Source organism: Oncorhynchus tshawytscha, linkage group LG08 (genome assembly GCF_018296145.1).
Source record: "Oncorhynchus tshawytscha isolate Ot180627B linkage group LG08, Otsh_v2.0, whole genome shotgun sequence".
Lineage (NCBI taxonomy): Eukaryota > Metazoa > Chordata > Actinopteri > Salmoniformes > Salmonidae > Oncorhynchus > Oncorhynchus tshawytscha.
The window spans coordinates 51,806,892-51,829,630 of NC_056436.1; the positions used below are offsets into that span (position 1 = coordinate 51,806,892).

A 22,739-nucleotide genomic window follows, 5' to 3' on the forward strand; every position below is an offset into this window, starting at 1 on the left:
CATTAGACCTGTCTAAAATACATACATTTTGTGAAGGTGTAGGCTGTATTACATGGATTTATTACACATTTTAAAAGGGCTTGTAGGCTATGTGTGGAAGCCAGAGTGTGCAAAGCTGTCATCAAGGCAAAGGGTGGCTACTTTGAAGAATCTAAAATATATTTTGATATAACACGTTTTTTTGTTACTATATGATACCATATGTGTTATTTCATAGTTTTGATGTCTTCACTATTATTTTACAATGTAGAAAATTATAAGAATAAAGAAAAACCCTTGAACGAGTAGGTGTTCAAACTTTTGACTGGTACTGTACATGACAAATCCCAGTCTAGAACAGAGAATGACAGTGATTGCTTTATTCTATACAATACTGTACACAATCTGTAGGCTCCAGTACATCAGGAGCAATCTACTATACAGAAATGAATGCTGATGGGTGTGATTTATGTTTTTAGGAATAAGTATGTTAATAATCACATCAAACCGAAGGCATTCACAAAGCCAAAGTTTAAGCATCAGCAGAGTAGAATTGCACATAGTCCAACGTGTACAATGAGATCCTTTGTCTGTACAAATCACAGTGCAAAATGTTAATTGACTCTACAACCGTCAACATGCTGTAAACGTACCATTCACATGAACCCACATGAATTGTTGAAACCGAAGGGCATTATACACCATTTGTTCTTTCCACGGGCAGTAGCTGAGACGTGCAGGATATTTTTGAGGGATTCGCCATGTAGTCGCCAGGCGAAGTCAGGGTCTGGCTGTTTTCTTGGAGAGGCCACATCTCCTGCAATGTGAATGAGGGTTGGTGGGCTGTGTGGTTGCTCATCAGAGGTCTCCTCTGCCTGTAGTTGGCCCATACCTGGAGGATGGTTTCTTTGAATGGCCGTGTGGTCAGGGTGTACAGGATGGGGTTGAGGGCGCTGTTGATGGGCAGAATGAAGATCACCACCCAGGAGCTGATGGTTCCTATTCGGGAAGAAGATTCCATTATTGTCCATTTACTACATGAGCAATGCAAATGTGTTTTTTGTAATCCCATTCTCCCTGTAGACAATATGCATAACATACAGGCAGGGATGGAAATTAAGATAGAACTAGCCCGTCAGGCCAGTGAAATGGTGTCTTCTCAAATATTGCACGGCAACAAATGTGTACCCTAATGTTACCCAGGCTAGTTGAAATCATGTTCTACTAGCCCAGCGGGCTAGTGCTCAAAAGTTCCATGCCTGTATACAGTACATACATAGAAAGTAGGGGTGAGGTGGGTTGGTGGGCTGAAAGAGAAGATGATGGATGGAGGATGTTCTGTGATGCCAGTCCATTTGTAAACACGCAAACACCCATCCGCCTGGAAGTTTGCTATTCAATTTACAACCAGAAAATAGGATTGATTATGGAACTAATCTGAATGATGCAAATATAACATCTGAAAAAGAGACGAATTGAAATTATTATATGTTGATGTAAGATGGCACTGCATAGTAGCTTACATACGTTTTATAGGCTACAAATTGAGCCTGTCTGGGTTTCCAAATACAATGTATGAAATTATAAAAATTGTCAGATTATGACAGTACTGAAACTCCTACCTGGAATTTCCACCTGCAACAGTGATAGAATCTTGAGGACAAATATGGGTATCCAGCAAAGAGAGTCGGTGATGACGATGGAAAAGAACCTCTTGGCTATGGTCACCTCCTTTTTGATGTGGTTACTATATTTTGTCGTCTGTGTCCCTGTCCTCTGGATGTTGTAGAACATACTCCCGTAGGACAGTACGATTATAAGGAATGCAACCAGGTTCAGGCCTGTTGAGGAAAATAAATGAATCAGCTCATTGGAATTTATTCAATTGTAGATAATGTTAGGTCCATTATTATACAAAGTAAAACATGAAATTGCTTTTACAACACAATTCAAATAATTATTGCAGTTTTACACACACGTGATAAAAGACAGTGTGGCAACTTTAATGAGACAAAAGCAATGCATTTGTTTTAGCAATGCATTTGTGGTACTTCCTTTGTAACAGATAGATAATTGAAACATTTTCAATAATGGAAAATTGTCTTCTCCACCAACCCCTCATTGAAAGGCTGACAGTGGAACACTGCCACCTACAGTGTAGTAACCCTGAGGCAAATTGCTCAAAGGCACAATGGAAGTATACACTGAGTGTACAAAACATTAGGAACACCTGCTCCTTCATGACAGACTGATCAGGTGAATCCAGGTGAAAGCTATGATCCCTTATTTATGTCACCTGTTAAATCCACTTCAATCCGAGTATAAGAATGGGAAGAGACAGGTTAAGGAAAGATTTTTAAGCCTTGAGACAATTGAGACATGGATTGTGTGTGTGTGCTATTCAGAGGGTGAATGGGCAAGACAAAAGATTGAAGTGCCTTTGAACGGGGTATAGTAGTAGCAGAGAAGGTTGATGGGAGGAGCTATAGGAGGACAGGCTTATTGGAATGGCTGGAATGGAATTAATGGAACGGTATCAAACGTATGGAAACCACGTTTGACTCAGTTCCATTGATTTCATTCCAGCCATTAGAATGAGCCAGTCCTCTATAGCTCCTCCCACCAGCTTCCTCAGGGTAGTAAGGTGCCAGGCTCATGAGTTTGAGTGTGTGAAGAACTACAAAGCTGCTGGGTCTTTCACGCTCAACAGTTTCCTGTGTGTTTTCAAGAATTGTCTACCACCCAAAGGACATCAACTGTGGGACGCATTGAGGACCATTGGTAATAGTAATTACTCTAACAACTCACTTCCACCACCCAATGCTTCTGACACCTTGTAGTCCATGTTCCGACAAATTGAGGCTGTTCTGAGGGCAAAAGGCAGTGCAACTCAATATTAGGAAGGTGTTCCTAATGTTTTGTACAATCAGTTTATACGGTAGTTTGGGTTCTGACAACAGCAGCCTTCTTGTTGTCAGTTCAGTCGCCAGGCTTGGGAGTTGAACCAGGCAGAAACCCTCCAGCTACTGGCATAAAATGTCTAATAAAATGTAGGCTACATCTATAAAAAAAAAATGTAGGCTACATCTAATAAAAGCAGCAGAGAGCCATTGGAACAATACTAATTTCAGAATGACATTGGAAATAGACTCATTTGACCTTGAATTAGATAAGACACCCACCCAGGAAGATGACGATGGAGTACACCTGCGCCCCCGTTGTCTCAGGCTGCTCTGAGTGTAACGGAAAACACACGCCGTTGGTACCATAGAAGTTCCTGAACAATCCTTTGAATACCAGGGGGAGGAAGGCGATGATGAAGCCAATAAACCAGATGCTCAGAAGGATCGAGACAGTGCGCCGGCATCCGGGGGTTAAATACTGGAAGGGGTAGACGATACAGATGTACTTCTCCAGGGTGAGGTAGGTGAGAAGGAGGACAGAGACCTCGGTGGAGAGCATGGCGAGGGAGCCGATCACCTGACACTGGACGCTGTCCATCCAGGCCTGGGCATGGCGGTTGTACTCACCGCGGAACTTGAGGTCGTAGGCACCAATCATGAAGAGGTAAACGCCCATCAGTCCGTCAGCACCTGGGTGGTGGAAGTGTGTTGTTAGAGTAATTACTATTACCAAATTGAACTCAGTATGTGCATTAATACTATCTGCTCAACTTTTTACAGTGAAACGTCATACATCGGTTAAAGCTCATTTATTTTCAATCTAACTCCTTGGTTACATGGACTTACTCCATAGTCAATTAATTCTACATTCATTTGAGAGTCATAAAGTGCAGAAAAGAGAAACTGCAGATTTGGAGCAATGCAAACTTCAGTAATGTAATGGGCCAAGCTTTTAGTCTCAGTAGTAGGCCTTCAGAGCATCTACAAGTGGAATGTAAGTACAGCTCAACTTCGACACTTCTGAGGTGTAAATTTGAAGGACAAATTGATTTCAGAGTCAACAATCCATTCAGGGTTAATAACATTGTCATGTACACACCTTGTAATATAACCAGTGCTTAATTTGAGCCGCATCCTGCCAGAACAGGATCTGGCACCTCTCCATTTTGGACTGTTTTGTTCCGGAACCTATTTGACCAGATCCGGTACCTCTCGTGCCATGAAAAATAATTTTCACTGTTTGCAATGTAAAAATCCTAACAAAAGCTATCTTTTTTTATTTATCCGTTATTTTACCAGGTAAGTTGACTGAGAACACGTTCTCATTTGCAGCAACGACCTGGGGAATAGTTACAGGGGAGAGGAGGGGGATGAATGAGCCAATTGTAAACTGGGGATTATTAGGTGACCGTAATGGTTTGAGGGCCAGATTGGGAATTTAGCCAGGACACGGGTTAACACCCCTACTCTTACGATAAGTGCCATGGGATCTTTAATGACCTCAAGAGAGTCAGGACACCCGTTTAACGTCCCATCCGAAAGACGGCACCCTACACAGGGCAGTGCCCTGGGGCATTGGGATATTGTTTTAGACCAGAGGAAAGAGTCCCTCCTACTGGCCCTCCAACACCACTTCCAGCAGCATCTGGTCTCCCATCCAGGAACTGACCAGGACCAACCCTGCTTAGCTTCAGAAGCAAAGTTCATTCGAGTAGCCTCTTCATTAATTAACCTGCCCCACAAAAAAAACAATGTGAAAAGTACATTTTCAGCCCAGGCCTAATATTCTAAGAGTTGATTCGGGTTTGGCCGGCCCTGCTTTAGGGTTTGAGCAACATTGTAACCTTGGTTTGCAACACATGTCCATGGCTGTGTGAGAAGCGCGCCAGTATCTCTTCCATAACTAGAATGAGATTCACTTCATATGATCTATCTGCTCTGATAGACATGAACCTACATCTCATCTCTCCAGCGCTGCACTATATCATTTATTTCCTTATAGAATTGCGCAAAGGATTCTGAAGGAACTGCAGCACCACTGATAGATTTAAATACATTTTCCAAAGTTATGCTGTCTGTTCAGAAATAAATTGAATCATTCAGAATTGTCTACTTCTCCATGAGAATGCTTATAATTTAGCCACAGAGGTTCATTAGCTTATTTTAAGCTAAGTAGCTTAGCTGTGGATTGTAGCAAAATAACAATGAATAGTTTACAGTCGAGAATGCGTGGCAAATATGTCAGTGAAAAAACTAAATTGGAAATCACAAGTTGGATAGCAAATGGCTCCTGCTGTAGGCTACCAAAATACAGTATTTGATCAACTTCGATATATTGTTTTACTAAAAACAAGAGCGCGAAAGGATTTTGGCACGAGCGCATTAGCCATCACCAGCGAGTGAGCTGCGCATCATTGGGTTTTTAGGACCATAATTTCCTCATATTGTAGCCTACAATATTTGTCTCCACTCACCTAGGCCTGGGCTAATGATGGATTCAAGACCAGGTCATTTTTATTGATCTCATATTCTCAGTTTGTCAGTGTCAAAGTAACCTGCCATTTCGATCATTTGTGCGGTATTAAAAAAGGTTTTGCCAAAGTCTCGTTATGTAAAATGATGTGGGATTGCATGAAAGGTGTTTATAAAAGGCCCATTTTTTCCTGGACCCTAGGATACTAAAAATATTCCTCGTGTGCAACTTCTGTAAGTGCTTCTACTCTTCTACTGCAAAATGCCACTTTTTTCTCATGCGTTCCTGTCACCCCCCTCTCACTCTCACTTTTTGTTCCCCGTGTTACAAATGAAGCACTGAATATAACTGATGTTATGAGCAGCAATGACAAACTTTTCTGGTAATATATTAACTTTATCTTAAACCTCCATATTTGCAAGTAAGCTTTAGCCAAACTTTGAAGTCTGTTAGACTCTACTGAGATGTCCCCTTTTTCAGTAAGCCTTCAATCAACTTGGAGATGATATATTTGCACAAGGAAATCAAACAGAAATGTCATGTAAATTGAATACATATGACATTTCGGTAGAACACAAATTCATCTGGCTGGTGTTTGACTGCAGTCATGGTGATGCCAAAACAGACAACATACAGTATTTACCGCTCACATTTCCTCTGTATGGCACGAGGCTCTCTGTCTCTTACATGACTCAGTGACTCATTCTATAACATAGCTCTAGACCGTGTCATTGTACTTCCTTTGATGTAGAAAGGTACCAAATGTGCAAATCAAAAAAGCATTTTATCTGAAACATGCCAACATTAAAGTGTAAAGGATGGTGGGGGGTATGCCAAACACATTCTGATCTTCACAAGGATAAGTCCAAAACACATCAAGAGCTTGGGACTATAGGGTTCTACCTGCATTTTTCCCAAAGTTTAATTATTGACAGCCTTGTTCCGTTCAATGTTCTCTACCTATATAATACTCTTAATACTCCAATTAATGTTGTTAAGTTCAAAAGAATACAAGATAAAAAATAGCTGACATCATTCAAACCAATGAGGGTTCGGGAACTTTAAAGCCAATTCATCTTTTTGCAGATAGATCCTTATAGTCCCAAGCTCTCGATATACTGTATACCTCTAGGATTTTTTTATTTTTTTGGGTGGACAGATCAGCTTTAATATTACCTCAAGCCTTGCATACTGTATATCAAAGCTTAGTTAAATTGAACAGAAAGGTGTGTCTTACATTGCAGGGTACAGATACATGGAAAATTCGAGAAATATCGCTATCCTGCTAACTTCCAAGGAAGTAAGCCATTAACATGTCTCTCTCATTCCCTGCATCACCGTATCTGACATAGCTAGTTTAATAGAGCAGAAAGGTGGGCCTGGCTTGTAGCAAAGGCACAAAGACATGTTATGTCGCCAGATAATGTAGCTCTCTCTCCGACTCCCACGTTAGTAAGAAATAAATATACTATGTATCAATGGTTTGGTGGTGGCCACTGTGAATGTCGACAGTTCAAAAGCTAAGCCTGCACATCAAAGCTAAAGACCCCAATTCATTTGTTTGCTGAAAAGAAACCTGCAGTGAGGGTTCACTAAGAATGTTCACTCTTGAGTTGTTCACCACGTCTTAATCAACACACCCAGAACATTGTCCCTCTCACAGACATTGCCACTGGATATTGACACATTCTCACCTTCCCTTACAATAATGCGTTGAAGCTTCAGTGTGGTTTTTCTTTATTTGAAGTCAATAAGGGCTGTCCCCGCCTAAAAAAAATGTTGGTATACCGAAAGTTGTCTGTTCTTTCGACCCATCAATTGGTCGACAGTTTTAAACTTGTATTTTTTCCCTATAAAGACACGACCTACAGTGCATTTGGAAAGTATTCAGACCCCTTGACTTTTTCCCCTTTTGTTATGTTACAGGCTTATTATAAAATGTATTAAATATTTATTTTAATCATCAATCGACACACAATACCCCATTATGACAAAACCCATGACAAAGTTTTTAGAAATGTTTGCAAATGTATTAAAAAATGGAAATATAACATTTACATAAGCATTCAGACCCTTTACTCAGTACTTTGTTGAAGCACCTTTGGCAGTGATTACAGCCTTGAGTCTTCTTGTGTATGACGCTACAAGCTTGGTACACCTGTATTTGGTTAGTTTCTCCCAATTCTTCTCTGCAGATTCTCTCAAGCTGTCAGGTTGCATGGGGAGCGTCTCTGCACAGCTTTTTTCAGGTCTTTCCAGAGATGTTCGATCAGGTTCAAGTCTGGGCTCTGGCTGGGCCACTCAAAGACATTTGGAGACTTGTCCTGAAGCCACTCTTGCATTGTCTTGGCTGTGTGCTTAGGGTTGTTGTCATGTTGGAAGGTGAACCTTCACCCCAGTGTTGGATCCTGAGCACTGGAGCAGGTTTTCATCAAGGATCTCTCTCTGTACTTGGCTCCGTTCATCTTTCCCTCGATCCTGACTAGTCTCCCAGTTCCTGTCGCTGAAAAACAACACCATAGCATGATGCTGTCACCACCATGCTTCACCGTAGGGATGGTGCCAGGATTCCACCAGACATGAGACTTGTCATTCAGGCCAAAGAGGTTTCATCAGACTTGTTTTTTCTCTGGATTCATCAGACCAAAGAATCTTGTTTCTCATCGTCTGAGTCCTTTCGGGGGCCTTTTGGCAAACTCCAAGTGGGCTGTCATGTGCTTTTTTACTGAGACGTGGCTTCCGTCTGGCCACTCTACCATAAAGGCCTGATTGCTGGAGTGCTGCAGATATGGTTGTCCTTCTGGAATGTTCTTCCATCTCCACAGAGGAACTCTGGAGCTTTGTCAGAGACCATTGGGTTCTCGGTCACTTCCCTGACCAAGGCTCTTCTCTCCTGATTGCTCAGCTTAGTGGTTCCAAACCACTTTCATTTAAGAATGTTGGAGGCCACTGTGTTCTTGGGGACCTTCAATGCTGCAGACATTTTTGGTACCCTTCCCCAGATCTGTGCCTCGACACAATCCTATCTCGGCGCTCTACGGACAATTCCGTCGACCTCATGGCCTGGTTTTTGCTCTGACATGCACTGTCAATTGTGGGACCTTATATAGACAGGTGTGTGTGCCTTTCCAACGGATGTCCAATCAAATTTTATTTACTACAGGTGAACTCCAAGTTGTAGAAACATCTCAAGAATGATCAATTGAAACAGGATACACCTGAGATCAATTTCAAGGCTCATGGCAGAGAGTCAGAATACTTATGTAAATAAGGTATTTCTGTTTTTTTTTTATTTTGTAAAATAAATTTCATTTCAAAAACCTGTTTTTTGCTTTGTCATTATGGGGTATTGGTTTGTAGATTGATGAGGAAAAAAATAAATGTTATACATTTTAGAATAAGGCTGTAATGTAAAAAAAAGTGGTAAAAGTTAAGGGGTCTGAGTACTTTCCGAATGCACTGTATGTGTTTTAGGAAAATCATCTATATATTTATTAAGCTTGTCTGATGCTTTAAGCTCACTGTTTAATGAAATAAGACACACATTACTCAAAAGGGAGCCAGAGATCGAGATAACCAGAAGAACAAAAATCTTAACCTGTCCCAACCATCATCCACCCGCTCCTACTGGCTTTCACAGATTCTGCAGTTACTCTCCTGAAGTTGCCGGTAATAGGCTACACGAGGAGTCAGCTAACTTTCTTATGTGGAATGCCAATTTATCTTACCATTTCTACAGATCTGCGTGCCAGTTACGGTTTTCATATGCACATTTTCATTAAACTATTTCATTTCTAATAACGTCTTCCCATCTCTAAATTATTGTCATGTGGTTAATTAAAATTAGATCCAAATCTAAATGAAAATTATACAAACCTAAAAAGTCACTTCTATTGTCATTGCCAACTATGTAAAAATAGCCTCATATAGCCAACAACAACAAAAAAGTGTAGCCTGCAGTAGGAAAATATCCTGATATGAAAAAATCCTATAAATCACATTGGCTACGCATGGACTGTGTGCAACAAACTTGAAACATTATATCAGCTTTGGGTCCAAGCTATAGATCATTGCAGAATTGTACAAAATATTCTGGCCCCTCAGAGTTTCCTGTACCAGTGAGCTCGGGACAGACACAGCTGTAAGCTATTTTCGCAAGGTAAGTAATTAGGTAGGTCTATTTAATGACGTTTCCACTGTATCAGAGCATTACATTTTTCCTTTCATACTGTGTGGTTATCGATAGGGAGAGAGCTGGAAAGATTTTTCAAATACATTGAGGAATTATTATCATTCTCAATGGATGTAAAAACAGATGTTGTTTTCTTGCTTTTTAAGGTGAAGAAAACATTACTTTGATAAGCTCCACAGCTTATTAGTGGTAGTCCATTAAGCCAATCCGAAATACTATCAGATCCCCAAATGGGCACATTTATAGGCCTACTTCTATGCGTAATCAGGTATATATTAAAATAATATATTGAATGCATTAACAGACATTACCGTAACCGAACAAACATTGTAGATTAGGAATTAACGGTAAATGTACTGCTGGTGATATATGTAATGGGAACTTGATAGACACTAACAATCAAATGCAAACAATTGAATGTGCACAAATTGGTGGGAGAGAGCACATTCTGGAGAGAGACGTGCATTGTGCAGCTGCACTCCTCTTCTTGGACTGTGCCATCCCTGCGGCCTCTGCAATGAATTAGTTCACTAAGATGGGTGTGAATACGCGAGGTATCTTGTGTATCAAAACAATAAATTATATATATACTGTAGTACCAGTGAAAAGTTTGAGCACAACTACTCATTACAGTTTTTCTTTATTTTTACTGTTTTCTACATTGTAGAATAATAGTGAAGACATCAAAACTATGAAATAATACATATGGAATCATATAGTAGCCTATTTTTTTTTTAACAAATCAAAATATATTTTATATTTGAGAGTCAAAGTAGCCACCCTTTGCCTTTGATGACAGCTTTGCACACTCTTGGCATTCTCTCAACCAGCTTCATGAGAAATGCTTTTCCAACAGTCTTGAAGGAGTTCCCAAACATGCTGAGCACTTATTGGCTGCTTTGTCTTCACTCTGCAGTCCAACTCATCCCAAACCATCTCAATTGGGTTAAGGTCAAGTGATTGTGGATGCCAGATCATCTGATGCAGCACTCTATCACTCTCCTTGGTCAAATAGCCCTTACACAGCCTGGAGGTGGGTTTTGGGTCATTGTCCTGTTGAAAAACAAATTATATTCCCACTAAACTTAAACCAGATGGGATGGCGTATCGCTGCAGAATGCTGTGGTAGCCATGCTGGTTAAGTGTCCCTTGAATTCTAAATAAATCACTGACAGTGTCACCAGCAGAGCACCAACATACCTCCTCCTCCTCCATGCTTCACGGTGGGAACCACACATGCAGAGATCATCCGTTCACCTACTCTACGTCTCACAAAGACAAGGAGGTTGGAACCCAAAAATCTCAAATTTGGACTCATCAGACCAATGAACAGATTTTCACCGGTCCAATGTCCATTCCTCGTGTTTCCTTGTTCAAGAAAGTCTCTTCTTTTTCATTTGTGTCCTTTAGTAGTGGTTTCTTTTGCAGCAAATTAACTTTTAACAAGGCACACCTGTTAAAATGCATTCCAGGTGACTACCTCATGAAGCTGGTTGAGAGAATGTCAAAAGTGTGCAAAGCTGTCGTTAAGGCAATGGGTGGCTACTTTGAAGAATCTCAAATATAAAATATTTGGATTTTTTTTAACACTTTTTTGTTACTACATGATTCCATATGTATTATTTCTTAGTTTTGATGTCTTAACTATTATTCTACAATGTAGAAAATAATCAAAAATAAAGAAAAACCCTGGAACGAGTAAGTGTGTCCAATCTTTTGACTGCTACTATATTTGTTTATTTATTTATTTGCTACTGCTTGACAAAAAAAAAACATTCGGTCGACCAACAGCCGAATATTCGACCAGTCGAATATTTGGGGCCAGCCCTAAATCAATTGAATCGGGACCTGAGTTGAATTGATATGAAAGGTGTCTCTTACAACATAGGGAGATGATACACATGGCATGGAGCTTGTTCTCCGATCGGATGTAGGAGCGCATGCAGATGACGAAGATGTTGCCGAAGCACGTGGTGGCCGACACCACCCAGACGAAAACCCTCAGGACGATGTTGGCCAGGAGGTCCTCGAAGGACGAGATGCCGTCCGTGTTGGGCTTGCAGCTGCGCACGTGAGGGGCGTAGCCGCAGTACTGGAACTTCTTAAAGTAACTAAACACAAAAAGGAGGGAAATCAATTACCAGGATGGAAGCAGGAGACTCCAGATACCATCCCTAGCCTCTAGGCCAGTGGTCACCAACCTTTTCTGAGTCAAGTTCATTTTGAGTCAAAATGCAAGCTGAGATCTACTGTTAAGAAAACGTAAGCATATTCATCATTAACCAGTTCGAAACAGTTCTCTAACACTGAGGTTTGTGCAGTAGGTTATAGGCCCCATACATTAGCACTGCATATTGGCTCAGCTTGAATTGCCCTGCCAATGTTGTTATCAGACCATTTAGAAATTATATTTCAAAATTGTAGGTAGCCTATTTGATCACACTGGTAATATATAATTTGTTGTATTACTTGTGAGGCACAGCTGAGGGAGTGTAATAATTTATTTGTTTTTTACTGGACTGATGGCCTGCATCTGATGGTCAGTCTGGGGGCAGAGAGCAGCAGTGAGGATCCTGCTCACCCAACTAACCATCCCTGCACTGTGAAAAGGGGACACAGTCTTCCAGCTGATGGTGAAACTTAAGTCGCACTGCACTGCCTTATTTCTGCCTCATACATCAATTCATGGTGTTACTCCATGACCAGAAAAAGTGATATCTTCCTCGATATTAAAAAAAGACACAAGACGCAAATAATAACGTAAGTTTATCGAAATAGTTTGCTAAAGGCTACTCATTCATTACAGCTGCAGTGCTGGTAACACACATTTTATGGCTTATAAAATGGTTGACAGTTCTGAATAACAACTTAAACATGAACTTACTCATATAAACAGCAGCTCTATGCTGTATTCATTGAGTCTCTCTCTAGTCATGTTCAAAAAATAAATACAAAATTGGAAAAAGGAAATCTCACATTATAAACTGCTGTGCGCTTGAGGCTTCTTTTTACAGACTGTGGCGCAAGGAAACTGTGCAGACACTGTGATCTGAACTATTGGTCAGCGGTAGGTCTATAGGCAATGTTCCCTTAAATTTTTGGGGGCACTGAACAAATTGTAGGTCTTGTGAGTGGGAACTTGAACATTGTGAGAATTTTGTGCAACTTCTGGTGTGCATTTACAGTTTTAGACAGTAGCCAATTTTTTATTTTTTATTTAACTAGGCAAATCAGTTAAGAACACATTCTTATTTACAATGACGGCCTACACAGGCCAAACCCGGATGACACTGGGCCAATTGTGCACCGCCCTATGGGACTCCCAATCATGGACGGTTGTGATACAGCCTGGATTCGAACCAGTACAGCGGTAGTGACGCCTCAAGCACTGAGATGCAGTGCCTTAGACCGCTGTGCCACTCAGGAAGCTATTTGTGCATAATGTAGTTCTACCAACAAAACCAATGGAGCAAATCCCATAACATTTTCACATGGGAATAGCTTTTGATTTCTAGGGACTACAGTAGCCTACTGTATATGTGGTGTTCAATGCAGGCCTACATTGCGACTTTTAAAGTTTCTACATTATGAAGGGGTTGACATGAATTAATGATTTTCTGTAAAATCATGGGTCAAATAGGTGACTGTGAATTGTATTGTATGATGCAAGACACCACTTTATAAAATAAATTATTATTGCCATACAGAGAATTAGACAATGTAGGATACCCCTTTCCTATTGGCTTAGTTACATATTCAAGCCTGTCTCAAAATACAACACTGCCCCTTTAATTAAGACATAGGCTAAGCTTTTTACTGGACTGGTTTTTCAAAGACAGCTTGAAAATGGCGCCGGAGAGGATGGGGGACGTTTTACATCCTCCTAACCAACTGCTATTTTGTTTGTTTTTTTGCAACTTTTTTTTAACGTAATGTTTGCTGCTACCGTCTCTTATGAAGAAAAGACGGAGAAAACGAGACATTAAAAACTGTAATATCTTATGTTTCACCGAGTCATGGCTGAACGACGACACGGATAATATAGAGCTGGAGGGATTTTCCGTGCACCGGCAGAACAGAGAAGCTATGTCTGATAAGACGAGGGTTGGGGGTATGTGTCTATTTTGTCAATAACAGCTGGTGCGCGATGTCTAATATTAAAGAAGTCTCGAGGTATTGCTCGCCAGAGGTAGAATACCTTATGAGAATCTGTAGACCACACTATCTACCAAGAGCGTTCTCATCTATATTATTCGTAGCCGTCTATTTACCACCACAGACCAATGCTGGCACTAAGACTGCACTCAACCAACTCTATAAGGCCATAAGCAAACAAGAAAATGCTAATCTAGAAGCTGTGCTTCTAGTGGCCTGGGGACTTTAATGCAGGCAAACTTAAATCCTTTTTACCTAATTTCTACCAGCATGCCATATGTGCAACCAGAGGCAAAACATCTCTAGACCACCTTTTCTCCACACACAGATACATACAAAGCTCTCCCTCACATTCCATTTGGCAAATCTGATCATAGTTCCATCCTCCTGATTCCTGCTTAAAAGGAAAAACTAATGCAGGAAGTAACAGTGACTCGCTCAATACGGAAGTGGTCAGATGACGCAGATGCTACGCTACAGGACTGTTTTGCTAGCACAGACTGGAATATATTCCGGGATTCATCCAATGGCATTGAAGAGTATACCACCTCAGTCACCGGCTTCATCTATAATTGCATCGACGACGTCGTCCCCACAATGACCGCACGTACATATCCCAAACAGAAGCCATGGATTACAGGCAACATCTGCATTGAGCTAAAGGCTAGAGCTGCCGCTTTCAAGGAGAGGGACACTATGCCCTCAGATGAACCATGAAACAAGCAAAGCGTCATTACAGGATTAAAATTGAATCCTACCACACCGGCTCCGAAAACTATTATGGACTGCAAAGGGAAACCCAGACGCGAGCTGCCCAGTGACGCTAGCCTACCATCACTCATTCATATATCTTTATGTACATATTCTTTATCCCTTTACACTTGTGTGTATAAGGTAGTAGTTTTGGAATTGTTAGGTTAGATTACTCGTTGGTTATTACTGCATTGTCGGAACTAGAAGCACAAGCATTTCGCTACACTCGCATTAACATCTGCTAACCATGTGTATGTGACAAATAAATTTGATTTGATTTTGATTTGAAATACCTCGTATGCTTGCTTCGAGGCAAGCAACACTGAAGCATGCACGAGAGTACCAGCTGTTCTGGACGACTGTGTGATAACACTCTCGGTAGCCAATGTGAGCAAGACCTTTAAACAGGTCAAAGCCGTGGGGCCAGTCGGATTACCAGGACGTGTACTCAAAGCATGCGCGGACCAACTGACAAGTGTCTTCACGGATATTTTCAACTTCTCCCTGACCAAGTCCTGTTCCCAAGGAAGCGAAGGTAACCTGCCTAAGTGATTACCACCATGTAGCACTCACGTTGATAGCCATGAAAGGCTGGTCATGGCTCACATAAACATCCTCCCGGATACCCTAGATCCACTCCAGTTCCCATACCGCCCCAACAAATCCACAGATGACGCAATCTCAATCGCACTCCACACTGCCCTTTCACACCTGGACAAAAGGAACACCTATGTGAGAATGCTGTTCATTGACTACAACTCAGCGTTCAACACCATACTGCCATTTCTAAGGACTCTGGGACTAAACACCTCCCTCTGCAACTGGATCTTGGAATTTCTGACGGGCCGCCCCCAGGTGGTAAGGGTAGGCAAAAACACGTCTGCCACGCTGATCCTCAACACTGGGGCCCCTGAGGAGTGTGTACTTAGTCCCCTCCTGTACTCCCTGTTCACCCACGACTGCGTGGCCAAACACAACTCCAACACCATTAAGTTTGCTGACGACACAACAGTGGTAGGCCTGATCACCGACAATGATGAGACAGCCTATAGGGAGGAGGTCAGAGACCTGTCAGTGTGGTGCCAGGACAACAGCCTCTCCCTCAATGTGAGCAAGACAAAGGAGCTGATCGTGGACTACAGGAAAAGGCTGTATTTATTGTGTTACTTTTTATTATTTTTTACTTTAGTTTATTTGGTAAATCTTTTCTGAACTCTCCTTGAACTGCACTGTTGGTTAAGCGCTTGTAAGAAAGCGGTAAGGTCTCCACTTCTTGTATTCGGTGCATGTGACAAAGTTTGATTTGATTTGAAATGTAGCCTACACGTTTTGTGCTCTTATAGGAAGCATTGTTGACCTGTACTTATATAACTGGGCTAATAACTCGCTAACCTGCAATGAATATCAACAAATGTGCACATTTGGCTCTGATCTAAACTGATCTGAAAAGTCCATTTACTCGCAGGGATTGAAAGCTTCGCTCGTGGGCTACCGCCAGTTGCACGCGCTCCAATAGAATTCCGTTGCACTCTTGCTCTGCCTATACCAAAATCACAGACTCAGTCTTGCAAAGTTAAATTTGTTTTGGTTTGTTGCATTGTAAAGGGCCTGATATGATGCTGATTCGCTCACGGAAAAAATGTTGATATATAGTGCAAACTAATGGGGCAAACTCATGGAATTTCAATCTCTTGCATCTCTGCGCAGAATTGCATTTATTCTCTGCAGCAGTCCTGGAAGAAGTTCCCACGAGCGCTGTTTAGATGGAACATTGCCTATAGGTGTACTTGATTTGCTCTCTGGGCCTGCCGGATAGATAGAGTTCCATCTTCAGACACATGAAACCGATCAAAATCTGAAAGTGCACCTACAGGCAACACTGCGAAACGAATAAATAAAATAGGAACGCAAAGGCTTTATCATTGGGTTTTTTACAGAAATGTTTGGTGATCGAGGAGGAATGGCTTGGAGATCGACCTCTCGATCGGATTCGACCGGTTGGTGACCACTGCTCTAGGCAGTTCATGATCTGAAGCAATATGTGAGTAAGCTCTACCTTTACCTCTGATAGGCTAGGTGGTATTTCTGCCATATTGCTTACATCTATTATGTCCTTTCAGATCTACTCAAGTCCCTAGTGTGTAGGGGTAAGGAATTGTTTCCGGGCACCTATCTGGATAGGATGCACATCCAAAGGTTGCATAGAAGCGAGATACAAAGTTGTGCAGCATATAGTGAGAGGACAAGTATTTGGTTTCAAATTCATCTCATCATGGACCAACAGTGTTTTGGGATGACCTTACTCACAGTCAGATCAATTATGTATTGCACAGCTAGTGATCACACAGTTGGGAGTGAACATCTTGAAGCTTCAGATAAGGACCTGGGGCCAGATTGACTAGGAATCTTTTACAATAGTGGTGGTAAAGTTTGCAACTGCAATGGTTTAAAAGATAAAAGGAAGAGCAAAAGTTAAAGTAAATGTTGGGATGAGGGATAAGAACTAAGAGGTGCAAATGCTTTTTAAATAAAAATCATTAAACTCAAATATTTTTTTGCCAGGTGCAAAGGATTTTGTTCAAAGTGTAATTTCGGGTTTGATCATCAAATGAATTTGACAAAACAAAATGAACAAACTACTCACATGTGGGTCAATTGTTTGAGTGGTTCAAACATCCTTCGCTGTATGTTCCCAATCTCGATTCCCTCTATGCTCCTAAAAAACACAAACAAACGTTGTTTCCCTTAGGAGCTCACAGAAAAACAAACTAAACAAAAGATTTGAATTTCAGAGACCCTCTTTGCAACACTCCTTCCCCCAAAATTGTTGGTATTTTACACCTTTTTGGGGGGCAAAGCTTTGATGTATGACCTAAAATGCTATTTGTTTTCTTTCCTGATATGTGTGAATTAGGGAATTCCTCATGTGTGGGCCAGTGAGTGCACTCTGTTCCAATAGGATAACACATAAAACACATTGCATGTTATGTAGCCACATAATTGTATTGTATGATAAAAGGGTGCACATTGTAAGGTCACGTGCCTTTTGGTCTGGGCATGATGCAAGCTATGATTATATGTGAAATTGCATGGAATAGATCATGGGTTTCTCGTAAGTCTGAAAGGGCCACAGAAATGGATGTATAGAGAAGATGTACTAACTCTACACAACATATATTGGGATGCAAACTCAAAATGTAACAATATTTCAACTCTATACCTGACATGGTACAGTTGTCTACTTTATTTAAGTCCATAACCATACTTTTGTTTAAAAGTACATTTGTTTAAAACTACCAAGCAACCGTGTGACCCTGATTTAGCCCACTGCAGTAAAAGTTAAGAAAATATATTGAGCATTTTATTCCAAAAACAGCCAAACTGTTGTAAGAATATGATGTGTGACTATGCTGAGTGAAGTGCTAACATTAGTAGAATTGCATTTTTAAGTTTAGTTTGGCAATGCTAGTCCCTGTGTATTTTGATTTGTAGGTATCCAATGTTAGCTAACTAGCTAGCTGTGATAATGTTGCTATTGTTATAGCCAGACAAAGGAACAATTTAATTCAATCTTCATAATCCCATTTAATTATATATATATATATATAATTATTTGCTTGCTTGCACAACCTATTTTCTCCCTTTTGTTGTCACTCCTGTCACCTTGTTCTCTGATTGGCTTTAAGTATAGTTGTCGGCCACTGAGGAGCATTGCCATTTCATGGTTTAGAGCAGTCCATTGACTGCTTAAGAGGTAAGGAAAAAAACAAACTACATCACCAAAAGTATGTGGACACCTGCTCGTCAAACATCTTATTCCAAAATCATGAGCATTAATATGGAGTTGGTCCCCCTTTCGCTGCTATAACTGCCTCCACTCTTCTGGGAAGGCTTTCCACCAGATGTCGGAACATTGCTGTGGGGACTTACTTACATTCAGCCACGATTTTGGGTGATTAGGCCTGGCTTGCAGTCAGCTTTCCAATTCATCACAAAGGTGTTCGATGGGGTAGAGGTCAGGGCTCTGTGCAGGCCAGTCAAGTTCTTCCACACCGATCTCGACTAACCAATTCTGTGTGGAACTAGCTTTGTGCAAGGGGCCGTGTCATGCCTTCCCCAAACTGTTCCCTTCAATGGAACTAAGGGGCCTAGCCCGAATCATAAAAAACAGCCCCAGACCATTGTTCCTCCTTCACCAAACTTTACAGTTAGCACTATGCTTTCGGTATGGTAGCATTCTCCTTGCATCCACCAAACCCAGATTCGTCCATCGGACTGCCAGATGGTGAAGCGTGATTCATCACTCCAGAGAACGTGTTTCCACAGCTCCAGAGTCCAATGGTGGTGAGCTTTACTCCACTCCAGCCATCGCTTAGCATTGCGCATGGTGATCTTAGGCTTCATGAAGCTCCCAAAGAACAGTTCTTGTGCTGACGTTGCTTCCAGATGAGGTTTGGAACTCTCGGTAGAGAGCGTTGCAACCGAGGACAGATATATTTTCTGAGCTTCAGCACTAAAAGTCCGGTTCTGTCAGCTTGTGTTGCCTACCACTTCACGGCTAAGCCGTTGTTGACGTAGATGTTTCCACTTCCCAATAACAGCACTTACAGTTGATCGGGGCAGCTCTAGCAGGGCAGAAGTCTACGTACTTTTGTATATACAGTTGAAGTTGGAAGTTTACAAACACATTAGCCAAAAACATTTAAACTCAGTTTTTCACAATTCCTGACATTTAATCCTTGTAAAAAAAATCCTTGTTTTTAGGTCAGTTAGGATCACAACTTTATTTTAAGAATGTGAAATGTCAGAATAATAGTAGAGAGAATGATTTATTTCAGCTTGTATTTCTTTCATTACATTCCCAGTAGGTCAGAAGTTTACATACACTCAATTAGTATTTGGTAGCATTGCTTTTATATTCTTGAACTTGGGTCAAACGTTTCGGGTAGCCTTTCACAAGCTTCCCACAGTAAGTTGGGTGAATTTTGGCCCAATCCTCCTGACAGAGCTGGTGTAACTGAGCCAGGTTTGTAGGCCTCCTTGCTCGCACATGCTTTTTCAGTTCTGCTAACAAATGTTCTATGGGATTGAGGTCAGGGCTTTCTGATGGCCACTCCAATACCTTGACTTTGTTGACCTTGAGCCATTTTGCCACAACTTTGGAAGTATGCTTGGGATCATTGTTCTTTTGGAAGACCCATTTGCAACCAAGCTTTAACTTTCTGACTGATGTCTTGAGATGTTGCTTCAATATATCCACATAATTTTACATCTTTATGATGCCATCTATTTTGTAAAGTGCACCAGTCCCTCCTGCATCAAAGCACCCCCACAACATGATGCTGCCACCCCCGTGCTTCACGGTTGGGATGGTGTTCTTTGGCTTGCAAGCCTCCCCCTTTTCCTCCAAACATAACGATGGTCATTATGGCCAAACAGTTCTACTTTTGTTTCATCAGACCAGAGGACATTTCTCCAAAAAGTATGATCTTTGTCCCCATGTGCAGTTGCAAACCGTAGTCTGGCTTTTTTTTATGTCCGTTTTGGAACAGTGGCTTCTTCCTTGCTGAGCGGCCATTCAGGTTATAATGATATAGGACTCGTTTCACTGTGGATATAGATACTTTTGTATCTGTTTCCTACAGAATCTTCACAAGGTCCTTTTCGCACCAAAGTACGTTTATCTCCAGGAGACAGAACGCGTTTCCTTCCTGAGCGTTATGAAAGCTGCGTGGTCCCATGGTGTTTATACTTGCGTACTATTGTTTGTGCATTTGAACATGGTACCTTCAGGCATTTGGAAATTGCTTCCAAGGATGAACCAGACTTGTGGAGGTCTCCAGCTGGCCGGTGTGTTTACGGACATATTCAATCAATCACTATACCAGTCTGCTGTTCCCACATGCTTCAAGAGGGCCACCATTGTTCCTGTTCCCAAGAAAGCTAAGGTAACTGAGCTAAACGACTACCGCCCGTAGCACTCACATCCGTCATCATGAAGTGCTTTGAGAGACTAGTCAAGGACCATATCACCTCCACCCTACCTGACACCCTTGACCCACTCCAATTTGCTTACCGCCCAAATAGGTCCACAGACGATGCAATCTCAACCACACTGCACACTGCCCTAACCCATCTGGACAAGAGGAATACCTATGTGAGAATGCTGTTCATCGACTACAGCTCGGCATTCAACACCATAGTACCCTCCAAGCTCGTCATCAAGCTCGAGACCCTGGGTCTCGACCCCGCCCTGTGCAACTGGGTACTGGACTTCCTGACGGGCCGCCCCCAGGTGGTGAGGGTAGGCAACAACATCTCCTCCCCGCTGATCCTCAACACTGGGGCCCCACAAGGGTGCGTTCTGAGCCCTCTCCTGTACTCCCTGTTCACCCACGACTGCGTGGCCATGCACGCCTCCAACTCAATCATCAAGTTTGCGGACGACACAACAGTGGTAGGCTTGATTACCAACAACGACGAGACGGCCTACAGGGAGGAGGTGAGGGCCCTCGGAGTGTGGTGTCAGGAAAATAACCTCACACTCAACGTCAACAAAACTAAGGAGATGATTGTGGACTTCAGGAAACAGCAGAGGGAACACCCCCCATCCACATCGATGGAACAGTAGTGGAGAGGGTAGCAAGTTTTAAGTTCCTCGGCATACACATCACAGACAAACTGAATTGGTCCACTCACACAGACAGCATCGTGAGGAAGGCGCAGCAGCGCCTCTTCAACCTCAGGAGGCTGAAGAAATTCGGCTTGTCACCAAAAGCACTCACAAACTTCTACAGATGCACAATCGAGAGCATCCTGGCGGGCTGTATCACCGCCTGGTATGGCAACTGCACCGCCCTCAACCGTAAGGCTCTCCAGAGGGTAGTGAGGTCTGCACAACGCATCACCGGGGGCAAACTACCTGCCCTCCAGGACACCTACACCACCCGATGCTACAGGAAGGCCATAAAGATCATCAAGGACATCAACCACCCGAGCCACTGCCTGTTCACCCCGCTGCCATCCAGAAGGCGAGGTCAGTACAGGTGCATCAAAGCTGGGACCGAGAGACTGAAAAACAGCTTCTATCTCAAGGCCATCAGACTGTTAAACAGCCACCACTAACATTGAGTGGCTACTGCCAACACACTGTCAATGACACTGACTCTACTCCAGCCACTTTAATCATGGGAATCGATGGGAAATGATGTAAATATATCACTAGCCACTTTAAACAATGCTACCTTATATAATGTTACTTACCCTACATTGTTCATCTCATATGCATACGTTGATACTGTACTCTATATCATCGACTGCATCCTTATGTAATACATGTATCACTAGCCACTTTAACTATGCCACTTGGTTTACATACTTATCTCATATGTATATACTGTACTCGATATCATCTACTGTATCTTGCCTATGCTGCTCTGTACCATCACTCATTCATATATCCTTATGTACATATTCTTTATCCCCTTACACTGTGTATGACAGTAGTTTTTTTTGGAATTGTTAGTTAGATTACTTGCTCGTTATTACTGCATTGTCGGAACTAGAAGCACAAGCATTTCGCTACACTCGCATTAACATCTGCTAACCATGTGTATGTGACAAATAAAATTTGATTTGATTTGATTTGATTTGATTTACAAAAAAATGTTTCAGAGACCTTGGCTGATTTCTTTTTATTTTCCCATGATTTCAAGCAAAGAGGCACTGAGGTTGAAGGTAGGCCTTGAAATACATCCACAGGTACACCTCCAATTGACTCAAATGATGTCATTTAGCCTATCAGAAGCTTCTAAAGCCATGACATCATTTTCTGGAATTTTCCAAGCTGTTTAAAGGCACAGTCAATTTAGTGTATGTAAACTTCTGACCCACTGGAATTGTGATGCAGTGAATTATAAGTGAAATAATCTGTCTGTAAACAATTGTGGGAAAATGACTTGTGTCATGCACAAAGTAGATGTCCTAACCGACTTACGAAAACTATAGTTTGTTAACAAGAAATTTGTGGAGTGGTTGAAAAACGAGTTGTAATGACTCCAACCTAAGTGTATGTAAACTTCCGACATCGACTGTATATTATTCAATGATTGTTTATGGGCTAATGGCAGTAAGGCCAAATTCACTGTTTCATCAAATACATATTTTTGTATATATATATATATATATATATATATGTATATGTGTGTGTGTGTATATGTGTGTATATATATGTATATATATATATATATATATGTGTGTATATATATATATATGTATGTATATA

The 22,739-nt window shown here is 41.6% G+C and overlaps 1 protein-coding gene across 3 annotated transcripts in view; it reads right to left on the reverse strand.

The window, feature by feature from the left end:
- Positions 1 to 280: 280 nt before the first annotated feature.
- Positions 281 to 22,739, reverse strand: part of LOC112256337 (relaxin receptor 1-like) — a 132,332-nt gene continuing 109,873 nt past the window's right edge. The window contains exons 14-19 of one of the 3 annotated variants that reach the window (XM_024429516.2): positions 17,100 to 17,171; positions 11,429 to 11,658; positions 3,162 to 3,572; positions 1,602 to 1,820; positions 1,256 to 1,371; positions 810 to 978 (exon numbers count right to left, since the gene is read on the reverse strand). In XM_024429516.2, coding sequence (XP_024285284.2) covers positions 955 to 978; positions 1,256 to 1,371; positions 1,602 to 1,820; positions 3,162 to 3,572; positions 11,429 to 11,658; positions 17,100 to 17,171 — 1,072 coding nt within the window. In that variant the 3' untranslated portion in view covers positions 810 to 954. Of the gene's footprint in view, positions 979 to 1,255; positions 1,439 to 1,601; positions 1,821 to 3,161; positions 3,573 to 11,428; positions 11,659 to 17,099; positions 17,172 to 22,739 lie in introns of all 3 variants that reach the window. The other 2 variants (XR_006083905.1, XM_024429515.2) reach the window with 2 other exon arrangements.